Consider the following 24,213-nt stretch of genomic DNA (forward strand, 5'->3'; position numbering starts at 1 on the left):
TTTGGATACACCTTCTAATTCAGTGTGCTTTTTTTCTTTATTTTTATTCATTAAAAGACACATCATGTCTTAAAGTAATGATGGATGTCATTTCTCTTTACTTAGCTGAGCAGTTCTTGATATAATATGGATTACTATAGTTGTCGAATAGGGCTATTTACTGTATTTTTATTATCTACTGTTTACTGTTTGATCTCAGACACTTTAAAGAGGCAAGAAACTCCACTAATTAACTTTTGACGAGGCACCGGTTAATTGAAAGGCATTCCAGGTGACGACCTCATGAAGCTGGTTAAGATAATGCCAATAGTGTGCAAAGCGTCAAGGGAAATGATGGCTACTTTTGAAGAATCTAAAATATGCAACATGCTTATAACACTTTTTGTTTACCACATACAGTTAGGTCCATATATATTTGGACACTGACACAATTTTTTTTTACCTGTTTACTGAAACATATTCAGGTTATAGTTATATAATGGACATGGACATAAAGTCCAGACTTTCAGCTTTCATTTGAGGGTATCCACATTAAAATTGGATGAAGGGTTTAGGAGTTTCAGCTCCTTAACATGTGCCACCCTGTTTTTAAAGGGACCAAAAGTAATTGGACAGTTGACTCAAAGGCTATTTCATGGGCAGGTGTGGGCAATTCCTTCGTTATGTCATTCTCAATTAAGCAGATAAAAGGCCTGGAGTTGATTTGAGGTGTGGTGCTTGCACTTGGAAGATTTTGCTGTGAAGAAAACATGCGGTCAAAGGAGCTCTCCATGCAGGTGAAACAAGCCATCCTTAAGCTGCGAAAACAGAAAAAACCCATCCGAGAAATTGCTACAATATTAGGAGTGGCAAAATCTACAGTTTGGTACATCCTGAGAAAGAAAGAAAGCACTGGTAAACTCATCAATGCAATAAGACCTGGACGCCCACAGAAGACAACAGTGGTGGATGATCACAGAATAATTTCCATGGTGAAGAGAAACCCCTTCACAACAGCCAACCAAGTGAACAACACTCTCCAGGAGGTAGGCATATCAATATCCAAGTCTACCAGAAAGAGAAGACTGTATGAAAGTAAATACAGAGGGTTCACTGCACGGTGCAAGCCACTCATAAGCCTCAAGAATAAAAAGGCTAGATTGGACTTTGCTAAAAAACATCTAAAAAAGCTAGCACAGTTCTGGAAGAACATTCTTTGGACATATGAAACCAAGATCAACCTCTACCAGAATGATGGAAAGAAAAAAGTATGGCGAAGGCATGGTACAGCTCATGATCCAAAGCATACCACATCATCTGTAAAACACAGTGGAGGCAGTGTGATGGCTTGGGCATGCATGGCTGCCAGTGGCACTGGGTCACTAGTGTTTATTGATGATGTGACACAGGACAGAAGCAGCCGGATGAATTCTCAGGTATTCAGAGACATACTGTGTCCAGCCAAATGCAGCCAAACTGATTGGTCGGTGTTTCATAATACAGATGGACAATGACCCAAAATATAAAGCCAAAGCAACCCAGGAGTTTATAAAAGCAAAGAAGTGGAATATTCTTGAATGGCCAAGTCAGTCACCTGATCTCAACCCAATTGAGCATGCATTTCACTTGTTAAAGACTAAACTTCAGACAGAAAGGCCCACAAACAGACAGCAATTGAAAACCGTTGCAGTAAAGGCCTGGCAGAGCATTAAAAAGGAGGAAACGCAGCGTCTGGTGATGTCCATGAATTCAAGACTTCAGGCAGTCATTGCCAACAAAGGGTTTTTAACCAAGTATTAGAAATGAACATTTTATTTACAATTATTTAATTTGTCCAATTACTTTTGAGCCCCTGAAATGAAGGGATTGTGTTTAAAAATGCTTTAGTTCCTCACATTTTTATGCAATCGTTTTGTTCAACCCACTGAATTAAAGCTGAAAGTCTGAACTTCAACTACATCTGAATTGTTTTGTTCAAAATTCATTGTGGTTAGGTACAGAACCAAAATTAGAAAAATGTTGTCCCTGTCCAAATATTTATGGACCTAACTGTATATGGACTTACATTCCATCTGTTATTTCATAGTTTTGATGTCTTCAGTATTGTTCTACAATGTAGAAAATAGTCCAAATACAGAAAAACCTATGAATGACTTGGTGTGTCCAAACTTTTGACTGGTACTGTGTTTGATGTCAAAGACATTTTGCATAGGACCTACAAACTCTTCAGTTGTACATTATGGGTCAAAGACTATCATTTCCAAAACATTATGTTATTAGTTATGTTCTTAACATGACATTAATATTTACTTTGAAGTCCGTCCTTTATTTATATGTCAGAGTCACAGAGGAAGCTGGAGCCAATCTCAGCTGACTTTGGGCAAGAGGTAGGGTACACCCTGGGCAGGTCGCCAGCTAACACAGAGATGAACAGTCATTCACACCACAATTTAGAATAGCCATTATGTCTTTGGATTGTGGGAGGAAACTGGAGTATCAAGAGGAAACCCATGCAGGCACGGGGAGAACATGCAACCTCCATACAGAAAGGCCCCAGTTGGCCACAAATGTCAAACCCAGAACCATCTTACTGTAAGGCAGTGTTGTAGTGGAGTCACTAAACTTCGAGTCCGAGTCCAGTCTCGAGTCCTCAGTGTTCAAGTCCGAGTCGAGTCCAAATCATTAAAGAAAATTTTGAGTCAAGTCCACTATTGATACGAGTCGAGTCTGAGAACAAGACTCCAACCACACCATGTGACGGTGGCTGTTGCTGCCTTTATGTGAAAACGTCTCTGCTTCTGTGTTGGACTAACGTTACTGTTTGACTGCCCCATTTTAGTTAATAGGCTACAAATAAAAAGCTTGTTCATCGCTCAGCAAGCCCCGCTATCAACAGGGCAATGAACATAGCATGTCACTTTCTTCTCTGGGTGGAGTCTTGCCAAATGACAATTCAAGTTCGAGGTTGTCTCCATTGTCTCCTCAATAGTTCTTCTACGGTACATATGGAACACATAGCATTGCATTTTTTCCCACTGCACGAGAAGTCTGTAGAAGCAAAGCGGACAATCCTAGGGGCTTCTCTCCAGGCATTTTAGTGCCATTAACGTTAGTTTGTTCCTTAACATGATGTATAAACAGGTGAATGTGCATTCTCTTGCATGAAATTAGTATAAGAATTAATGTAGATATAAATATCTTATGTCAGATTATTATGGTACGTTACAAAAAATAAAGAAAAAAACCCAGGTCCTCGTCTCCAATTTAGAAGCCCAAATGCAATTAATGCACGAGTCCAAGTCTGAGTCATCAGTGCTCAAATCAAGTCCTGAGTCCTTAAATTTGGGCACAAGTCGGACTCAAGTCCGAGTCCTGGACTCGAGTACTACAAGCCTGCTGTGAGACAGCAGTGCTAACCACCGTGCCACCCTTTAGTTTGACACTAGCAGTTATTGTCCGTGAACCTGATTTCCTCTGAATGGTGCTCTTCGAGATCCTGTACACTCGAAACTGTCAGGCGAATCAGTGAGGGGATTCCCTGCCGAGGCTGCACGCAGTGTGTTAGCATGAGCATGTAGCCTATGGGAAATGAATAGTGTGTTGGATTAGCACTAATTCCATATTTTGGAAAATTGAAAATGTTGTCTTGGGCCCCTCTGGGGTGTCACCAATCCATGTGCAAAGTATGGAGTATGTGCATCCAGCCACGTTGATTTGCACAGGTGAACAAACAGAGAGACAGACAGCCTTTAGTAGTATAGATTTAATCATTACAATTTTACAAATGGTAGTTTAGAAATAAATTTAATAGTTTATTTCTTACCAAATATGTCGTTTCTGTTCTTTAAACCAGGGGTTCTCAACCTTTCCTGCTTTGAGGCCCACCTATTCATACTTATAACGAGTCGGGGCCCATTAAAAAAGATCCCCAATTATTTTGGCTCCTCTATTCTATTAGAATCTAATAATACATTGTAAAGTGTATTAATGGGATGCAACATCACTCCCTGTTACAGATGGGAGTCCAGGAATTAAATAAATGCAATAAAAACAAACTGTTTTTTAATTGTAGGTATTGTATTTAAAACTGTATGGATGTTCCAGAAGCCAACATTAAACCATGCACGCAGGGCATTCTCAGTCAAAAGGGATTAATGATCCAAAATCAGAGTCTGGGCGATTAGCACAAGAAATTATTGCCATGTTTGCGTACAGCAAAAAAGCAAGTTATTAAAACCAAGAAGTACACTCAAAAGAAGTGGATATAGAAACCACTCAGTGGGATGGATCCTTACACGCTAACAAAGAAGGATTTTTTTTCTGTGAGTTGGAAAATTATCCATCCGTTGAGTTCCCCGACATCTCAAACTACCTGGTGCTGCAGACATCATTCTGCACAGACACAGTTGAAAACCTGGAAGAGCATGGAGGAGAACAACTTTTTATATGTAGCTGGGTTAAAAATCTGGGGATCAGGACACTACAAGATAGACGGATCTGAGTGCAGGAAGAATGTTTATTCGCAGGCATGATATTTATAAAAGCAAAACAGAAAGCAGAATCATAAAGCAGAGTATTTAAATAGCGTTTTAAACATGGCTAGAAACAAACGTGATAATGCTTTGCAAAGCCTCTATGAAACAGCTTCCATATCTGCGCATGCTGATTGCGCTTAAATCAGCGTCAGGTGTTTCCCATAATGACTGGGTCCCAAGCGCGCGCACAACGCGCTCCGTGAATGCACGCAGCCCCTCGAGCTGCGCCAGGCTCAAGTGCGCAAAGGCATGACAGTCAAGTGTTCACCTACTGTGTGACCACAACTTTTAGCTCACGTGCATATTGCCATGCATCACCATCAAAATTCCTCATTTTCCTCGATAACCCATCGCAAAGCATCGCGAGCTGTAGTGTGACTGTAGCTTAATGAGGTGGATGTGACATCAGATGCAACCCAGCAGTTGTACCCTACTACAAGTAAAAAATTAGCTTCAACTTGAAAAAAAATTTTGCGGCCCAGTGGTTGAGAAACACTGCTTTAAACCCCTTTCCTTTACACGATGAAAGAAGATGTAAGTGTGGAAATATACCATATATCAATCAATCAATCAATCAGTTAATTAATTAAGTGCTTTATCCTGGTCAGGGTTGTGGTGAATCCAGAGCCTGTCCTGGGAATGCAGGGTGTTAGACAGGAAGGCAGCCTGAATGGAATGCTAGTCATTTATACAATATACTATATAATATGTGTGCATAGAAATATATTCTGTAAAATGAACAGCCTTAAAGGAGAACTGAAGTCATTTTTAAACTTGCTTTATTTCTTAATTAAGGTGTTATTCAATTAAGTTTTCGGTTTTAGCAACCTTATATCGTGACTCGCATTGGCATCTATTTGCAATTAAATATTATACTTATTGGCCTATTCGGTTTTTAGCCATGTTGAATTTAGTTCGTTTGGTCCACGGCAGGCGTCACTTATTTGCGCAATCCTCACGAGACTTGTGCGAGACTTTGAGACGTGAAGTGTCAGCGCCCCCATTTTGAAAACTGTTTTCCAAATGAAGTATTGCACAAAAACGAGTTTAAATGATGATTACTGCCTACTTTTTTCAAACTCTCCTGATTGCTATCAAAGCAAACAAAACTTCCGGCTTGATTACATCAGCATTCGAAAGAGGGCGCGCGCATCTTTTGACAACGTTGGCAGATGTTGGTCACTTTGATTTCCGCTGTACGTTTTACTTCCGTCCTACGATGTCTCGCACAGGTCTCAACGAATCTCGTTTATGGTCATTGTTTTGAAATATGGACTGATATATTACATAGCATATTTCAAACACTCATAACTTTCTATAGCAGTGACAAAATAGCTATCAGAAATGCATTCCTATATTTAATAAAATGAGAAATAGAATTTTGATCATAAAAAAATTGCCTTTGGTTCTCCTTTAAGGGGCAAAAATGGTACATCTTGTATTTGACCCCTTTACCAAAAAACAATTATCCAGCATTTGACACATACAAGAGAAAGTGCGATAATATGTTAATATGGACATAAGTTCTGTGATATTATGTCTCATGTAAACGTTTGCTGTGATGCAGCTTTGGCCATTCTTTGCACATTCATGTAAAATGAGCCGCTCAGTGTGAGAACTTGGAGTGCAGGGGTATGAGCAGGTCTAGTGGAGCAGATCAGCACCCAACTATTTCCACCTGACCAAGAACAATAGCATGTGTCACATTATTTCCCCCAGGTCACTGAACCACACCTCCCACATCCAACGGCAAAAACCTTTCTCTTTGCTCTTGTGTCTCTCTGAGAGAGATGTGTGGTATCATTGATTGGCCTAAACGTTTTCTTAAAATCTTTCTACAGCAGTTCAGTCGCCACAAGGTGAGTATGATTAGCAGTAAGCCTGATTAGCCCAGGGATATCTAGTGATTTTATGTGTTTGTTATTTTGCAGGTTGAGTTGCTGATTGATAATGAGGCAGAAAAGGATTACCTGTATGATGTTCTTCGCATGTATCATAAGTAAGTTTCAGCTTGATCTAGTAGTGTGTATTATTGATTGGCTGGTTTTCTATCTTTGTTTTTTTCTGTCATTCATTATACATAGAAGAATGACATGCTTTAACAAAAATGCAGTTATGAAACTTTTGAGAAGGGTTCAAACATTTCATTCTTTTATTTCTGTATGGTCCAGGTCTGCCACCTGTAAAACACACTAGCTTCAAACCTCTGAACAGCCTTTGACATGATAGTCATTTCTTTGCTTGTTTGTATTCTTATGTTCATTTTCAAATTTAAGGAAAAATAAGTTTTTTTTTAATTCTGTACAACATAATATAATACAGAACAGTATTTTACATTTTCATTGAAAACTCTTTCTTCTTCGTGATTGTTCTACAAACTTTCATGAATTAATTTGGAAAAGCAAACAGCGTCACATGCAGTTGAATTATATATTGGGTTTCTTTTTATCTGAACAATAAGCACTAAATAGATTTTTCCACTTGATCTTTGTGTGGTTGTACTATTGGACCAGCGGCTGAAGATTATCCTATTGGATGGAGATCTGATAGTTTCCAATCTCCACCCGGTCACGTGTAGCCATTCACAAAAGCCCCTTTGCTGCTGATATTTGAGTCAGGAGTGAAATACTGGTCATCAAAGTTTAATAGACCAGGGCAGAACACTAAATACAAAAAGCGTTATTTTTAATGGTCATATGAGAAAACTAAGAGCTGCAGCCAATTAAATATTTGGAAATTCATTATTAACCCATCTTACTTCATGCCATAATTCATTTGTGTTGGAAAAATCAAGACAAATATGTTATATATAACATTAACAGTGTACAGTCATATTTCTGAGATCATCAGTAATAAAGGCTAAAAACCAGTAGTGAGGCCATCCTTAAAAAAAAATCCGTTTCCTGTCCACCGGGTGAGCAAAAAAAATTTCAGTCGGGAGGGAGGGATTTTTTTGTTTTATAAAATATATATATATATATATATATATATATATATATATATATATATATATATATATATATATATATATATGGATGGATAAGAAATCGCAATGCTGTGTTTGCTTTTTCTTTCAGTACTTTTTTTATTACAAAAGCAGACACATTTAATAAAATGACAGTTTAATCAACTAAAACTTGTACAAAAACTTTAAGTTAGCATTTTAAATGCTTACTGCAACATTTGTAAAACTTTTACAAAGGTACTTAAAATGTCCGACACACGGACTTTTTGTAGTTCTAAATCGACCGTTAGGCCTAGTTCGGATGAAATTACACTATTAGAATGATCACTGAATGATTTGTTTTTCTGAATCTTTACTATTTTGTTGTTCGCTAGAATACCATTTTGCGATTTCACACTTAAGCAAATGTTTGAAAACTCCGGCTCTCCCTCCTTCATGGTGGCTGCCATTTTTTGTGCTGCACGGCACATGCGCAGAACTGATTCAGTTCAGAGTGCGCGCGCACTCAGCGGAGGCAGTAGTGTGTCGGGGCCGTTGGAGGGAACAGAAGCAGAGATAACGCTTATTTTGTCTCCGGTAAACCAGTCTTCTCTCGTTCAATTACGTGCTGGCATCAAAAGACACCGTTGGTTGTAAATGAAACCAAACTGAGTGGTTGGCAGAGGTGGAAAGTAACGAATTACATTACTCGCGTTACTGTACTTGAGTAGCTTTTTTGTGTACTTATACTTTTTCAAGTAATTTTTAAAGAGTGTACTTTTACTTAAGTATGTTTTCTTTTAAGTAGTGTACTTCGGTACATTTTACATCACAACCGTTACTGAGTAAAAAATAAATAAATAAATAAATTAAAAAAGGCTAAAATGGAGAAGGGGAAATGCGTTCTGGAAATGAATCACGGGAAGGACAGTTGTCGCGCGCGTGAGTCTCACACAGACGATGGTGGACATGCACCGGCGCTTTAAGGGGGGCTCAAGCCCCTGGGCCACAGCCAATCAGGGGCCTTGTAATATTAATAAAATAATAAACTGTCGGAATCGTGGGCCTACATTAATGTACAGATAGAAATAAGGTTAGAAATAAATGAGCACACAGTAGCCTGCTGTAAGAGACATGGTGGATGTGGTTCGCGAAACGAACACCCACAACTGGACCAGAATAAAATGTAACAAAATGTAACGTCACGCACGAAAGCGCGCCAAAGACTGCAGACTACTGAGACACAAATTTAGAGGCTTTGAAAGATGAAGCGTTCACATGTTAGCGGGGCGCATAAAAGGAAAAAAAGAGAGAGATGCAGGTAATGATAGAATCGTTGCCTAAAGTCACAGACTTTTTAAGGTAAGGATCACCAATCTGTTCAGAATATCAGCTACTTATCAGTTATCAGCCTACCAGCAGCTAGGCTATGTGCAGCTAGGCTAGATATGCTATGATCTGTCCAACAGTAAAATAAATCAGTTGTGATTTGAATACGTGTCGTGTGATTTGAGTTATAATCCTGTTAGTATAATAGCATATTTCGATGGGGATAATAAAATGTCTAAAACGGCATCTACTGAAGAAATTGATGAAAAGATTGTAGCCTATAATTGTCACAGTTCGGGCAGCAGACAGAGTAAGCATACTGAGGGGAATAGCAATACAAAGCTAGCGCAGATCCACATTTCTCGCTAGCTGTGTTGGGTGTGTTGTTAACCCGTGTGGATTTAAGTGAAATACTTGAGAAGTTCTGTGGTCAAGACAACGTTTTAAGGTAAGGACGCTTGATTATTAATGTTTGCCCGCCGTGGCTTGTTGTTGACGAAAGGCCCACATGATTTTGCCTTATGCAGCTACTGCTAGCATCATGCTTTGAACTACAGTGGTGCTTGAAAGTTTGTGAACCCTTTAGAATTTTCTATATTTCTGCATAAATATGACCTAAAACATCATCAGATTTTCACACGAGTCCTAAAAGTAGATAAAGAGAACCCAGTTAAACAAATGAGACAAAAATATTATACTTGGTCATTTATTTTCTGAGGAAAATGATCCAATATTACATATCTGTGAGTGGCAAAAGTATATGAACCTTTGCTTTCAGTATCTGGTGTGACCCCGTTGTGCAGCAATAACTGCAACTAAACGTTTACGGTAACTGTTGATCAGTCCTGCACACCGGCTTGGAGGAATTTTAGCCCATTCCTCCATACAGAACAGCTTCAACTCTGGGATGTTGGTGGGTTTCCTCACATGAACTGCTCACTTCAGGTCCTTCCACAACATTTCGATTGGATTAAGGTCAGGACTTTGGCTTGGCCATTCCAAAACATTAACTTTATTCTTCTTTAACCATTCTTTGGTAGAACGACTTGTGTGCTTAGGGTCGTTGTCTTGCTGCATGACCCACCTTCTCTTGAGATTCAGTTCATGGACAGATGTCCTGACAGTTTCCTTTAGAATTCGCTGGTATAATTCAGAATTCATTGTTCCATCAATGATGGCAAGCCATCCTGGCCCAGATGTAGCAAAACAGGCCCAAACCATGATACTACCACCACCATGTTTCACAGATGGGATAAGGTTCTTATGCTGGAATGCAGTGTTTTCCTTTCTCCAAACATAACGCTTCTCATTGAAACCAAAAAGTTCTATTTTGGTCTCATCCGTCCCCAAAGCATTTTTCCAATAGCCTTCTGGCTTGTCCACATGATCTTTAGCAAACTGCAGACAAGCAGCAATGTTCTTTTTGGAGAGCAGTGGCTTTCTCCTTGAAACCCTGACATGCATACCACTGTTGTTCAGTGTTCTCCTGATGGTGAACTCATGAACATTAACATTAGCCAATGTGAGAGAGGCCTTCAGTTGCTTAGAAGTTACCCTGGGGTCCTTTGTGACCTCGCCGACTATTACACGCCTTGCTCTTGGAGTGATCTTTGTTGATCGACCACTCCTGGGGAGAGTAACAATGGTCTTGAATTTCCTCCATTTGTACACAGTCTGTCTGACTGTGGATTGGTGGAGTCCAAACTCTTTAGAGATGGTTTTGTAACCTTTTCCAGCCTGATGAGCATCAACAACGCTTTTTCTGAGGTCCTCAGAAATCTCCTTTGTTCGTGCCATGATACACTTCCATAAACATGCGTTGTGAAGATCAGACTTTGATAGATCCCTGTTCTTTAAATAAAACAGGGTGCCCACTCACACCTGATTGTCATCCCATTGATTGAAAACACCTGACTCTAATTTCACCTTCAAATTAACTGCTAATCCTAGAGGTTCACATACTTTTGCCACTTACAGATATGTAATATTGGATAATTTTCCTCAATAAATAAATGACCAAGTATAATATTTTTGTCTCATTTGTTTAACTGGGTTCTCTTTATCTACTTTTAGGACTTGTGTGAAAATCTGATGATGTTTTAGGTCATATTTCTGCAGAAATATAGAAAATTCTAAAGGGTTCACAAACTTTCAAGCACCACTGTAGGTTAAGCTCATTTGCGCTAAAGGATGGGTTTATTGAAGGACTTTGATGTAGCTAGTTTCTTTTTAAAAAATCATATGCTCAAAACAGTATGCCCGTGTTCATCATGTTTAATTTTTTTCTTGATGGAGTGCGTGAAATATTGTTGCAAGTGGTATTTCGATGCAGTCATGTCAAAAAGGCAGTTGAATGCAGGTCTTATTCAAGGAGAAGGAAGACTTGCATGATGCTTGAACATAGATCGGTAAAATAGACCCTAGTAGGATTTGGTTTCGTGTATTTCAGTCTGTAGAGTTATGAGTTTGGCCGCTGTCCATGATGTTTACGTTTCATGTGGCCGCCGAGCCAAGTACCTTCATCATCATCATCATGTTCCCCTGTCAAAATTTAAACTCTCTAGGGGTGCTTCTGCTGTAGCAGTTGCAGCAGTTGCTCAAAGTTTGATTTGTCCATCATCATACGTCTTATCTGTTGGGTGTCTATGCCCAGCAGATTTTCCCATTTCGTCCATTTGTAACCATTTTTGTCAAACAGGAGCTGCTTTTGCACTTGGTTATTGCCCATCCAGCAAACGTGAGCAATATATTTTAGTTGTTGTATGTAGCAGGATAGTTTTATATCCTGGGTTCCTGTCAGTTTCCGGAGGTCAGCATTGGACATCTTGTAGCTCCAGTCTATATCTTCATTTGTAGTGTTCTTTTGGTCAGGGGCATTCTTTTGTTTATATCCACCTTTAATCATTTTCCTTAGGAAGCCGTGCCACACTACCTCAATTTTGTGAATTTCACTGGATGATAGTTGCCATGCCTGTGTGCTGTACAGGAGGCGAGATCGAACGCATGCCACTAGGAACTTTATATGGGTTTTTAGTAGTATTTGGTGGTCAGTTAGAATGTGTTTCAGTTCATTCCATTTCATGAATGCAGCACTTATCCTAGCATGCAGGAAGTGTGAGGATTCATCACAGTTGCTGACATTATAACCAAGATATTTAAAGGTGCGGACGTTTTTAATATTAGTGTCGCCAAGGGAAATGATACTTGGTTTACATTTGATATCCTCATTGACGTTAAAAGCCATTGTTTCTGTTTTGACATATGATATTTGTAAACCAAAGCGGGTGTAGGTCTTATCATACAACTGAAGAATATTCTGAAGCTCCTTGATGGATCCAGCGAGTATGGCCTGATCATCTGCATATAGAATCTCTGTTATGCAACCCTCTCCTGATGCTCGTGTTTTCGTACGCATTTCTCTTGTGGATACCTCATTTGGAATGCAATATCTGAACTTGAAGCCTGTATCTGGGTACAGTTTTGATATCTCATGCTGTGCAATCCTGACAACAAAGTCCATATAGATATTAAAAACTGATGGCGATTCTAGGGCACCTTGTCTTGCAGTGAATGTTTGTTTTCATGCCGCCGAGCTATTTTTATGTATTTTATTTTTTAAAAGGGCTTGTCTGTAGGTGTGTGTGTTTTATGTTTACAACACATAGGTCTACATTAGCGCACGCGTGCTTGTGTGGTTATCTCTGGCCATGCCCCTGCGTGAAAGTTACGCAGTATCACTGTCCTGTCCGTGGTAATAATCACAACCAGCTCTGTAATGATAATGTGCGTGTTCTTCTCTCCCTCTGTGGTCGGATGTGTTGAGCGATGTGAGCGTGGGCCTTGTGCAGCTACACTGAGCCAAACGTAACCTATCGTAGGCTTCTAGGCTAATTACGCGCTTACACTGTAAATGCTTGACACGTATTGCAAATAAAATAAGAGTGTTTTCCTGGCCAACGGTAAGGGTAGGGTTGACAGGTAGCCTATGAGGGGCCTAGCCCCTGGGCCACGGGTGTTGATAAAGCGCCCCTGCGGACATGGAGGAGACCGAGGAACCTGTGGTGGACGACCCTGCAGAAAATGCAATTTCTTCCATTAATGAAGTGCACCCCTGGCCCTACATACATGATCACTTCAGCTTCGTAGAGAAAAGGGGTGACAGTTTCATTATGCAATGCAGATTATGTATGCCCAAGAAGACAACCATTGCGGCATACAAAAATTCGACATCTAATCTGCGCAAGCATGTTGAGGTAAGTATTGTTATTGGCATCATAATCACGGGCGCAGATAGAGGGTGGGACGGGTGGGATTCGTCCCACCCAGATTTAAATTCACCTCGTTCGGTCCCCCCCACTTATAGGGAGGAAAAAACATCTATGCTGTCTTTCTTTGCATAAGGCAAACCTCACGGAAAAATCAAAAGACTAATTACCATTCGGTTTATTGAGGTGCACAGCAGTGTATACATAGTTGCAACAACTTGCATAAAACAAAACAAAGACTGATATTCGGTTGGTTGAGCTGCGCAGACTGCACAGGTTGAGAGCTCGAGCTTGGTTGCTATGGTTACCCACAACAAGTTTGACAGGCATATCAGGGTTGGGGTTGGTTTGCTGGCAGCTTGGTCCCCCCCATTTTTTTGTCCCCCCCATTTTTTTGCCCCCCCCCAGTTCAAAAAACGTATCTGCGCCCCTGATCATAATGTTTCCTTTCCATAGTAAAACCGACAATAGGCTGGTTATATTCCAAAAATAGTGGATGGCATTGCTAATGTTGAAGTAGCAACCTGTTGGTACTGTAACATAACGGTAACTAGTCTGTTATTCGGTTGGCTAATCATGCAAGCAAGTTAGCTCGCCAGCCTGACGTGATCAGTCCTCCTACCATTCTACATCCAACAGGCCAGAAAGGAATACTAAGCAAAACAAATAATGTTTGAATTGAATTGTTCAATAACACACAGTGCACACAGGCAAGTTACGAGATTTCGGTGCAACATTTCACTTTCATATTTCGTGTACAATGCTTTGTGTGTGGTCAGGGCGATGTAAACGACATGACTGTGTGTATTGACCTTTTTTGTTTGTCTCAGTTTTAATGCAGCATTATCCTAAGCATTCAATTCGATACACTTCCTTTAAATAAAACATCTGGGTTGAGATGTACATATATCCTTGTTTCCTCTTCTTTTTCATTTTTGCACAACACAATGGAGGCAGAAAACACCCATTGTTAAAAGTAACGTTTTACTTTTACTCAAAGTACATTTTAAATGATCTACTTTTTACTTTTACTTGAGTAGATTTTTTGTCTGGTAACTTTACTTGTACTTAAGTAAAATTTCATCAGAGTAACAGTACTTCTACTTGAGTATAATATTTTAGTACTCTTTCCACCTCTGGTGGTTGGAGTGTATTTTCATACACATGGAGAAATGTTCGCTGAGTGTTTAATTGTGTAGCCCCACTGCAGACCGTTGTCGTTGTTAATTCATAGCATGCTCAGTTTCGTGAATGTGTCATGCACCGAAAATAAGAGATTTACAAGCCAAGAACGCCTCATGATGCAATACGCAAGAAAAGAAAGAAGATTTACTGCCATTTTACTCTGTATTTGAGTAAAGTGAATAAATAAATGGTCTGTGGAAAATATATTTAATCCTGGGAGCTGCGTGCACAGGAGTTTATTTTGTGTTTACTCCCCCCAGCTGGCTACTTATTTGTCATGGCTGGCTAGTATGAGCCTTAGTGGAAAGCCCTGGGAATGCGTAAATGTCAAGTTTGATTTTAGATTTACGAACCCGAAAAAAATGTCGAAAAAACGGCGTAAAAAAAAAAAAATTCAACCGCACAAACGGCACTCACCCGGCCGGTGGACCGGAAACAGAACATTTTTTAATAATGGCCTGACACAACGATAGTTTCCTGTTTTTACATCTATGACTATGGGAGACAATATGGTTGAAGGGTACTAAATTTCATTATGCTTCTAAACAACATCTGCAGGTATCCGGTTATTTAGTGCAAAAGTCTTTTAGCACAACTCTGTTCTTTAGCACAACTCTGGATTATGGTCACAATAATCGAAAAAAAAAAAAAACTCATCGTGATATAGGAAGGGGTTTATTATGATTGCTTAGGGACCGGAAGCCAGAATTTCTGCTGCTGTGCATGTTAAGGATCAGCTGTTGATCCCTGAAACGTAGACTGAAAATTTGATTCTTTGGTGTCTCTGAATATTTGTAGTTAAGCCATAACAAACTTTGAATTGTGGGCACCTTCAAAGATAACTTCAGTCACTTCTGATTGTATCCCAAATTCAACTGACTGTCAATAATTACGCGTTTGCCGAATTAATTAACCGGGGGATTATGTCTCTTGCCCTGCTTGACAACATGTGTTTTGCCAACTAAGAAGTAACCAACAGTTGTGATATGCAAACAGATGAAAGAAACTTCCACTAAAGTATCCTAGAACGAATGGCAATTAAATAAAAGCGCAGTATAAATGTTCAGGAATTATAAAACAACCAAAATTAATATATCAATTATTTATAATACGGCAGTTGCGAAGCAAGAAGAAATTACATTTTGTAAATTTCGCTTGACTTTTCATTCTTTATCAAATTAGCAAATTGTAAAAAATAAATATGATATAATTTAAGTTGAGCACTTTAATAAAGACAACACAAACCTGGAAGTTGGCTGTAGCAGTGTACTGTGTCAGGGTACGTGCTGTGTTAAATAATTTGGAGGGAGGATTGGTGACTAACATATGGGCTACATCAAACATGGCAAGTGGGGAAATACAGTCGCTCATTTTCTATCGGAATCTCGGCAACTTTCATTAAAAAATCCATCAAACATCTTTAAACATGATCAGTAAGTATTCATAATAAAGCTCAAGTGTTATTGGATCTTGTGCTAAAGAACTTGGAGTTCTGCTAAGAGACTTTAGAACTTGTGCTAAATAACCATAAACCCATCTGCATATGAGTCCATTAAGAATGCTGATTTTTCCTTTAATTTTTATCATGTAAACAATGTTGTTTACTCAGATGACATGGAACAATCTTAATCCCTCTGCTTTTTAATTAGGTCTATGGAGCTGCCTATTCTGGTGGGGGACTTGAAGCTGGTGATTAATGAACCGAACCGCCTACCCCTGTTTGAGGCCATCCGTCCTCTTATCCCTCTCAAACACCAGGTGGAGTATGACAACCTTACACCAAAGCGATCCAGGTGAGAAGATGGCATAAATAAGTAATTATGGACAAATGAAATGCTAACAAAGAGAGAGCGAGGGAGGGGCGATCCACTCTGTCCTTGTGCCAGGGTAATATAACGACTATCTCTCTGGTGCAGTGAACCATGTCACAAGAACGCTGGTTATAAACCCCAGGAGTGTAATCCAGTGTGACACATAGCTCTAATAGAGCAGAACCTGGCAGTTCTCAGCTGTAGTGAATCCAATTATCTGAAATCTGCAGTCTAAGCTCTGAGACCTGGTGATTTGTGACTGAAATTCAAGATAATGTTTAAGGCAAAAATGTTTTGGTACAAAAATGTACGAACAGGAAGCACACTGACAGGCAATACATTATTATTATTATTATTATTATTATTATTATTATTGCTATTATTATTATTATTATTATTAGCAATGAGAGTACATGCATTTATTCATTAGAAAGCCTGGTTATATAATTTATTACATACATATGACTCTTATTCCTGGTCAACAGTGGAGATTTGTGAAAAAACAAAAAAAGAAAGTATTGTTTTAAAATTTGCATCAATTAATCAACTAGATTGAATTTTTAAAGAATACACTATATGTCCAAAATATACAGTAGTGCTTGAGAGTTTGTGAACCCTTTAGAATTTTCTATATTTCTGCATAAATATAACCTAAAACATCATCAGATTTTCACACAAGTCCTAAAAGTAGATAAAGAGAACCCAGTTAAACAAATGAGACAAAAATATTATACTTGGTCATTTATTTATTGAGGAAAATTATCCAATATTACATATCTGTGAGTGGCAAAAGTATGTGAACCTCTAGGATTAGCAGTTAATTTGAAGGTGAAATTAGAGTCAGGAGTTTTCAATCAATGGGATGACAATCAGGTGTGAGTGGGCACCCTGTTTTATTTAAAGAACAGGGATCTATCAAAGTCTGATCTTCACAACACGTTTGGAAGTGTATCATGGTACGAACAAAGGATATTTCTGAGGATCTCAGAAAAAGCGTTGTTGACGCTCATCAGGCTGAAAAAGGTTACAAAACCATCTCTAAAGAGTTTGGACTCCACCAATCCACAGTCAGACAGATTGTGTACAAATGGAGGAAATTCAAGACCATTGTTACCCTCCCCAGGAGTGGTCGACCAACAAAGATCACTCCAAGAGCAAGGCGTGTAATAGTCGGCGAGGTCACAAAGGACTCCAGGGTAACTTCTAAGCAACTGAAGGCCTCTCTCACATTGGGTAGTGTTAATGTTCATGAGTCCACCATCAGGAGAACACTGAACGACAATGGTGTGCATGTCAGGGTTGCAAGGAGAAAGCCACTGCTCTCCAAAAAGAACATTGCTGCTCATCTGCAGTTTGCTAAAGATCACGTGGACAAGCCAGAAGGCTATTGGAAAAATGTTTTGTGGCCGGATGAGACCAAAATAGAACTTTTTGGTTTAAATGAGAAGTATTATGTTTGGAGAAAGGAAAACACTGCATTCCAACATAAGAGCCTTATCCCATCTGTGAAACATGGTGGTGGTAGTATCATGGTTTGGGCCTGTTTTGCTACATCTGGGCCAGGACAGCTTTCCATCATTGATGGAACAATGAATTCTGAATGATACCAGCGAATTCTAAAGGAAAATGTCAGGACATCTGTCCATGAACTGAATCTCAAGAGAAGGTGGGTCATGCAGCAAGACAACGACCCTAAGCACACAAGTCGCTCTACCAAAGAATGGTTAAAGAAGAATAAAGTTAATGTTTTGGAATGGCCAAGTCAAGGTCCTGACCTTAATCCAATCAAAATGTTGTGGAAGGACCTGAAGCGAGTAGTTCATGTGAGGAAACCCACCAGCATCCCAGAGTTGAAGCTGTTCTTTACGGAGGAATGGGCTAAAATTCCTCCAAGCCGGTGTGCAGGACTGATCAACAGTTACCGGAAGCGTTGAGTTGCAGTTATTGCTGCACAAGGGGGTCACACCAGATACTGAAAGCAAAGGTTCACATACTTTTGCCACTCACAGATATGTAATATTGGATAATTTTCCTCAATAAATAAATGACCAAGTATAATATTTTTGTCTCATTTGTTTAACTGGGTTCTCTTTATCTACTTTTAGGACTTGTGTTGAAAATCTGATGATGTTTTAGGTCATATTTATGCAGAAATATATAGAAAATTCTAAAGGGTTCACAAACTTTCAAGCACCACTGTATGACCACATGCCCATCACACCTACATCTGCTTTTAGAACATCCCGTTCCAGATTAGTCCCCTCTTTGTTGTTGTAATAATCTCTACTCCTCTGGGAAGGCCTTCCACTAGGTTTTGGAATGTGGCTGTCGGGATATGTTTGAATTCAGCCACAAGAGCATTCATGAGCTCAAGCACTGATATTGGGTGAGGAGGCCTGGTGTGCAGTCAGTGTTCTAGTTCATCCCAAAATATGTTCAATGGGGTTGAGGTCAGAGCTCTGTGCAGGACACTTGAATTCTTCCACTCCAAACTTGGCAAACCATATCTTCTTCAACCTTGCTTTCTGCACAAGGACATTGTCATGCTAGGGCAGATTTGGGCCTCATAGTTCCAGTGAAGGGAAACTGTAATGCTATAGCATACGAGGACATTCTATACAATTGTGCGCTTCCAACTTTGTGGCAACAGTTTGAGAAAGAACCACATAAGGGTGTGATGGTCAGGTGGCTACATACTTTTGGCCATATAATGTATTTAAAATCATACACTAACTTACATTTTTCTTTAACATGAATTAGTACAGTACAATTTTGCTAATAATAGTAAACAAAAGTAAATAAAAAAACTCATTTATTTTAATCTGGTCTGACTGACACAGCTTAAATAACATTTATTTTTCAATGTTGCTACACTATGAATAGTTGAGATCATCAACAGCCAGCTGGAGAATGAGTTACAGTTTGATCTCATTGTTCACACATTCATTTTTGTGGCTACTGCCTCATAGAGGCAAAGCGAGGCAGTAGCCACTTTGTCATCGTGTTGTAAGAATGAGTGTAACAACAGCGAAACTTCGTAACCAATCAGCACTTATCCTGATCAAGTTCAATTACCCATTCCATTTCTTGATAAGCTTCGGAACCAATCAGAACCAAAAATGAAATAAGAGAAACCTCGTTATAACTTTGTAGTATCGGAAGATAATCGCAGGTAAAAAGATAAATGAAATTCACCTTGTGGTTCTCCAAGGCTACTGATTCGATATCAGGTAAGTGGTGTTTATTTTAAGAAAATTTACCTTTTGATTATCACAGCTTTTGTTTGGTCCTTCTGAAAGTTCAAATGAAAGGTTTTGTACGGTAAGTGTTTTTTTTTTTTTTTTTGAGCTTTTTGGCAGATATATTGAGAAGCCGATATCAAACTTCTGCTATTCGCTTAAATTTTTGAATTTTATTTTTTATTTTAGAGTCTTTACACTACACTTGTGAAACAAAATGTGCTCATTAGTACTAAATAATGCTTCTAAGACAATTCATGAACAAGTGCTTTCTTACTATTTTGAAAATGGATATAGTTCACAGCACTGTATTTTGAACAAAACACAGTCAACAAAATTGGTAACCAAAATACTACAAGCCCTGATGCTGATCACAGCTTGGTATAACTGATAACTTGTATATATGCTGTATTTACTGTATGGACATGGTATCAGAAAACAATTGTATTTATAAGCAGTAGCCACATGTACCCATAGGGTACCTATTTTTTAAATATGTTTATGTCTGCTGAGACAGTTTAAAACTTACTAAAATATAAATAATAGACCGTCTATACACTGGTGCACCAGTGGTTACATCATTTTTGGAACATATAATTGATGGTCAGGATCTAAACTGACTCTGTGATGATATACAGTGGTGCTTGAAGGTTTGTGAACCCTTTAGAATTGTCTCTATTTCTGCATAAATATGACCTAAAACATCATCAGATTTTCAACACAAGTCCTAAAAGTAGATAAAGAGAACCAAGTTAAACAAATGAGACAAAAATATTATACTTGGTCATTTATTTATTGAGGAAAATTATCCAATATTACATATCTGTGAGTGGCAAAAGTATGTGACCCTTTGCTTTCAGTATCTGGTGTAGTATCTGGTATCTTGTGCAGCAATAACTGCAACTAAACGTTTCTGGTAACTGTTGATCAGTCCTGCACACCGGCTTGGAGGAATTTTAGCCCATTCCTCCGTTCAGAACAGTTTCAACTCTGGGATGTTGGTTGATTTGCTGGGATGTTGGTGAACTGCTCGCTTCAGGTCCTTCCACAACATTTCAATTGGATTAAGGTCAGGACTTTGACTTGGCCATTCCAAAACATTAACTTTATTCTTCTTTAACCATTCTTTGGTAGAACGACTTGTGTGCTTGGGGTCGTTGTCTTGCTGCATGACCCACCTTCTCTTGAGATTCAGTTCATGGACAGATGTCCTGACATTTTCCTTTAGAATTCGCTGGTATAATTCAGAAGTCATTGTTCCATCAATGATGGCAAGCCGTCCTGGCCCAGATGCAGCAAAACAGGCCCAAACCATGATATCACCACCACCATGTTTCACAGATGGGATAAGGTTCTTATGCTGGAATGCAGTGTTTTCCTTTCTCCAAATACAACCCCGATTCCAAAAAAGTTGGGACAAAGTACAAATTGTAAATAAAAATGGAATGCAATAATTTACAAATCTCAAAAACTGATATTGTATTCACAATAGAACATAGACAACATATCAAATGTCGAAAGTGAGACATTTTGAAATTTCATGCCAAATATTGGCTCATTTGAAATTTCATGACAGCAACACATCTCAAAAAAGTTGGGACAGGGGCAATAAGAGGCTGGAAAAGTTAAAGGTACAAAAAAGGAACAGCTGGAGGACCAAATTGCAACTCATTAGGTCAATTGGCAATAGGTCATTAACATGACTGGGTATAAAAAGAGCATCTTGGAGTGGCAGCGGCTCTCAGAAGTAAAGATGGGAAGAGGATCACCAATCCCCCTAATTCTGCGCCGACAAATAGTGGAGCAATATCAGAAAGGAGTTTGACAGTGTAAAATTGCAAAGAGTTTGAACATATCATCATCTACAGTGCATAATATCATCAAAAGATTCAGAGAATCTGGAAGAATCTCTGTGCGTAACGGTCAAGGCCGGAAAACCATACTGGGTGCCCGTGATCTTCGGGCCCTTAGACGGCACTGCATCACATACAGGCATGCTTCTGTATTGGAAATCACAAAATGGGCTCAGGAATATTTCCAGAGAACATTATCTGTGAACACAATTCACCGTGCCATCCGCCGTTGCCATCTAAAACTCTATAGTTCAAAGAAGAAGCCGTATCTAAACACAATCCAGAAGCGCACACGTCTTCTCTGGGCCAAGGCTCATTTAAAATGGACTGTGGCAAAGTGGAAAACTGTTCTGTGGTCAGACAAGTCAAAATTTGAAGTTCTTTATGGAAATCAGGGACGCCGTGTCATTCGGACTAAAGAGGAGAAGGACAACCCGAGTTGTTATCAGCACTCAGTTCAGAAGCCTGCATCTCTGATGGTATGGGGTTGCATTAGTGCGTGTGGCATGGGCAGCTTACACATCTGGAAAGACACCATCAATGCTGAAAGGTATATCCAGGTTCTAGAGCAACATATGCTCCCATCCAGATGACGTCTCTTTCAGGGAAGACCTTGCATTTTCCAACATGACAATGCCAAACCACATACTGCATCAATTACAGCATCATGGCTGCGTAGAAGAAGGGTCCGGGTACTGAACTGGCCAGCCTGCAGTCCAGATCTTTCACCCATAGAAAACATTTGGCGCATCATAAAACGGAAGATACGACAAAAAAGACCTAAGACAGTTGAGCAACTAGAATCCTACATTAGACAAGAATGGGTTAACATTCCTATCCCTAAACTTGAGCAACTTGTCTCCTCAGTCCCCAGACGTTTACAGACTGTTGTAAAGAGAAAAGGGGATGTCTCACAGTGGGAAACATGGCCTTGTCCCAACTTTTTTGAGATGTGTTGTTGTCATGAAATTTAAAATCACCTAATTTTTCTCTTTAAATGATACATTTTCTCAGTTTAAACATTTGATATGTCATCTATGTTCTATTCTGAATAAAATATGGACTTTTGAAACTTCCACATCATTGCATTCCGTTTTTATTTATAATTTGTACTTTGTCCCAACTTTTTTGGAATCGGGGTTGTATAACGCTTCTCATTTAAACCAAAAAGTTCTATTTTGGTCTCATCCGTCCACAAAACATTTTTCCAATAACCTTCTGGCTTGTCCACGTGATCTTTAGCAAACTGCAGATGAGCAGCAATGTTCTTTTTGGAGACCAGTGGCTTTCTCCTTGCAACCCTGCCATGCACACCATTGTTGTTCAGTGTTCTCCTGACGGTGGACTCATGAACATTAACATTAGCCAATGTGAGAGAGGCCTTCAGTTGCTTAGAAGTTACCCTGGGGTCCTTTGAGACCTCGCCGACTATTACACGCCTTGCTCTTGGAGTGATCTTTGCTGGTCGACCACTCCTAGGGAGGGTAACAATGGTCTTGAATTTCCTCCATTTGTACACAATCTGTCTGACTGTGGATTGGTGGAGTCCAAACTCTTTAGAGATGGTTTTGCAACCTTTTCCAGCCTGATGAGCATCAACGCTTTTTCTGAGGTCCTCAGAAATCTCCTTTGTTTGTGCCATGATACACTTCCACAAACATGTGTTGTGAAGATCAGACTTTGATCGATCCCTGTTCTTTAAATAAAACGAGGTGCCCACTCACACCTGATTGTCATCCCATTGATTGAAAACACCTGACTCTAATATCACCTTCAAATTAACTGCTAATCCTCGAGGTTCACATACTTTTGCCACTCACGGATATGTCATATTGGATCATTTTCCTCAATAAATAAATGACCAAGTATAATATTTTTGTCTCATTTGTTTAACTTGGTTCTCTTTATCTACTTTTAGGACTTGTGTGAAAATCTGATGATGTTTTAGGTCATATTTATGCAGAAATATAGAAAATTCTAAAGGGTTCACAAACTTTCAAGCACCACTGTATGTCCCAAAGACCACATTTACACTTCCTGGGTCAATTCATGGGTCTTACATATCAGGATTATATCTGAATGGAGATTATCCACATAAAAATTAAACTTTAAATGCATCCAAAACGCATTTGAAACATTTAAATCCTATTGCACAAACTACTTCAGGAGATGGTTTGAGACACATTTTAGCCATGGTATAAATTTGTGAATGTGTTTGCCTCTCCAAGCCACATTTGACAATGAAAAGCCCTCCCATTAGATGCACATGCTCCAGTGGAAGTGTACAAATGTAATAAGTTGATTAAGCAACCATACTTAACAAAGACATAGATCATATCAGGTTTCAGTCTGGCCAAATGGAAATGTAAGTGTAATTACCTTGTAAAGTGTAATCTTATCAAGATCAAATTCAGATACAAGACTCATAAAATGGCCAGGTGTAAATGGGGTCAATACTTCCTTATTTCATAGAGATCCAGTGCAAATTGCTTTTTAGAGCGCACACTTTAAAGAAATGGCTCTGATCATGTGTATGCAGGAAGCTGAAGGAAGTGCGTTTGGACCGCACTCACCCTGAAGGCTTGGGGCTGAGTGTACGAGGTGGCCTCGAGTTTGGATGTGGACTATTCATCTCGCAGATTGTAAAGGATGGACAGGCTGGAAATGTGGGCCTGCAGGTGAGAGAGAGAGAGAGAGAGAGAGAGAGAGAATGAGTAAACCACATAGGTCTTTGTAGACCCTGCATTTAATCAATAGTAACATGATACGAAGCAAGAACAAAGGCAGAAGACACTGTATTGATGTTCGGACACACTCACACCACTAGGTGGAGTAAAAAACCCGCACTGTGAATCCATCCATCCATTATCCTGTACAGGGTCGCAGGCAAGCTGATCTTGTCCAGGGTACACCCTGGACAAGTCGCCAGGTCATCACAGGGCTGACACAGAGACAAACAACCATTCACACTCACATTCACACCTACGGTCAATTTAGAGTCACCAGTTAACCTAACCTGCATGTCTTTGGACTGTGGGGGAAACCGGAGCACCCGGAGGAAACCCACACGGAC

At 39.4% G+C, this 24,213-nt stretch overlaps 1 protein-coding gene across 2 annotated transcripts in view; it reads left to right on the forward strand.

The window, feature by feature from the left end:
• ush1c (Usher syndrome 1C) overlaps positions 1-24,213 on the forward strand; it is a 62,471-nt gene that overhangs the window by 1,957 nt on the left and 36,301 nt on the right. For both annotated transcript variants that reach the window (XM_060910027.1, XM_060910034.1), the window contains exons 2-4: positions 6,446-6,513; positions 15,887-16,030; positions 23,680-23,818. In XM_060910027.1, the coding sequence (XP_060766010.1) occupies positions 6,446-6,513; positions 15,887-16,030; positions 23,680-23,818 (351 nt within the window). The remainder of the gene's footprint in view (positions 1-6,445; positions 6,514-15,886; positions 16,031-23,679; positions 23,819-24,213) is intronic.

The sequence above is a fragment of the Neoarius graeffei genome, chromosome 2 (assembly GCF_027579695.1).
Source record: "Neoarius graeffei isolate fNeoGra1 chromosome 2, fNeoGra1.pri, whole genome shotgun sequence".
Classification (NCBI taxonomy): Eukaryota; Metazoa; Chordata; class Actinopteri; order Siluriformes; family Ariidae; genus Neoarius; species Neoarius graeffei.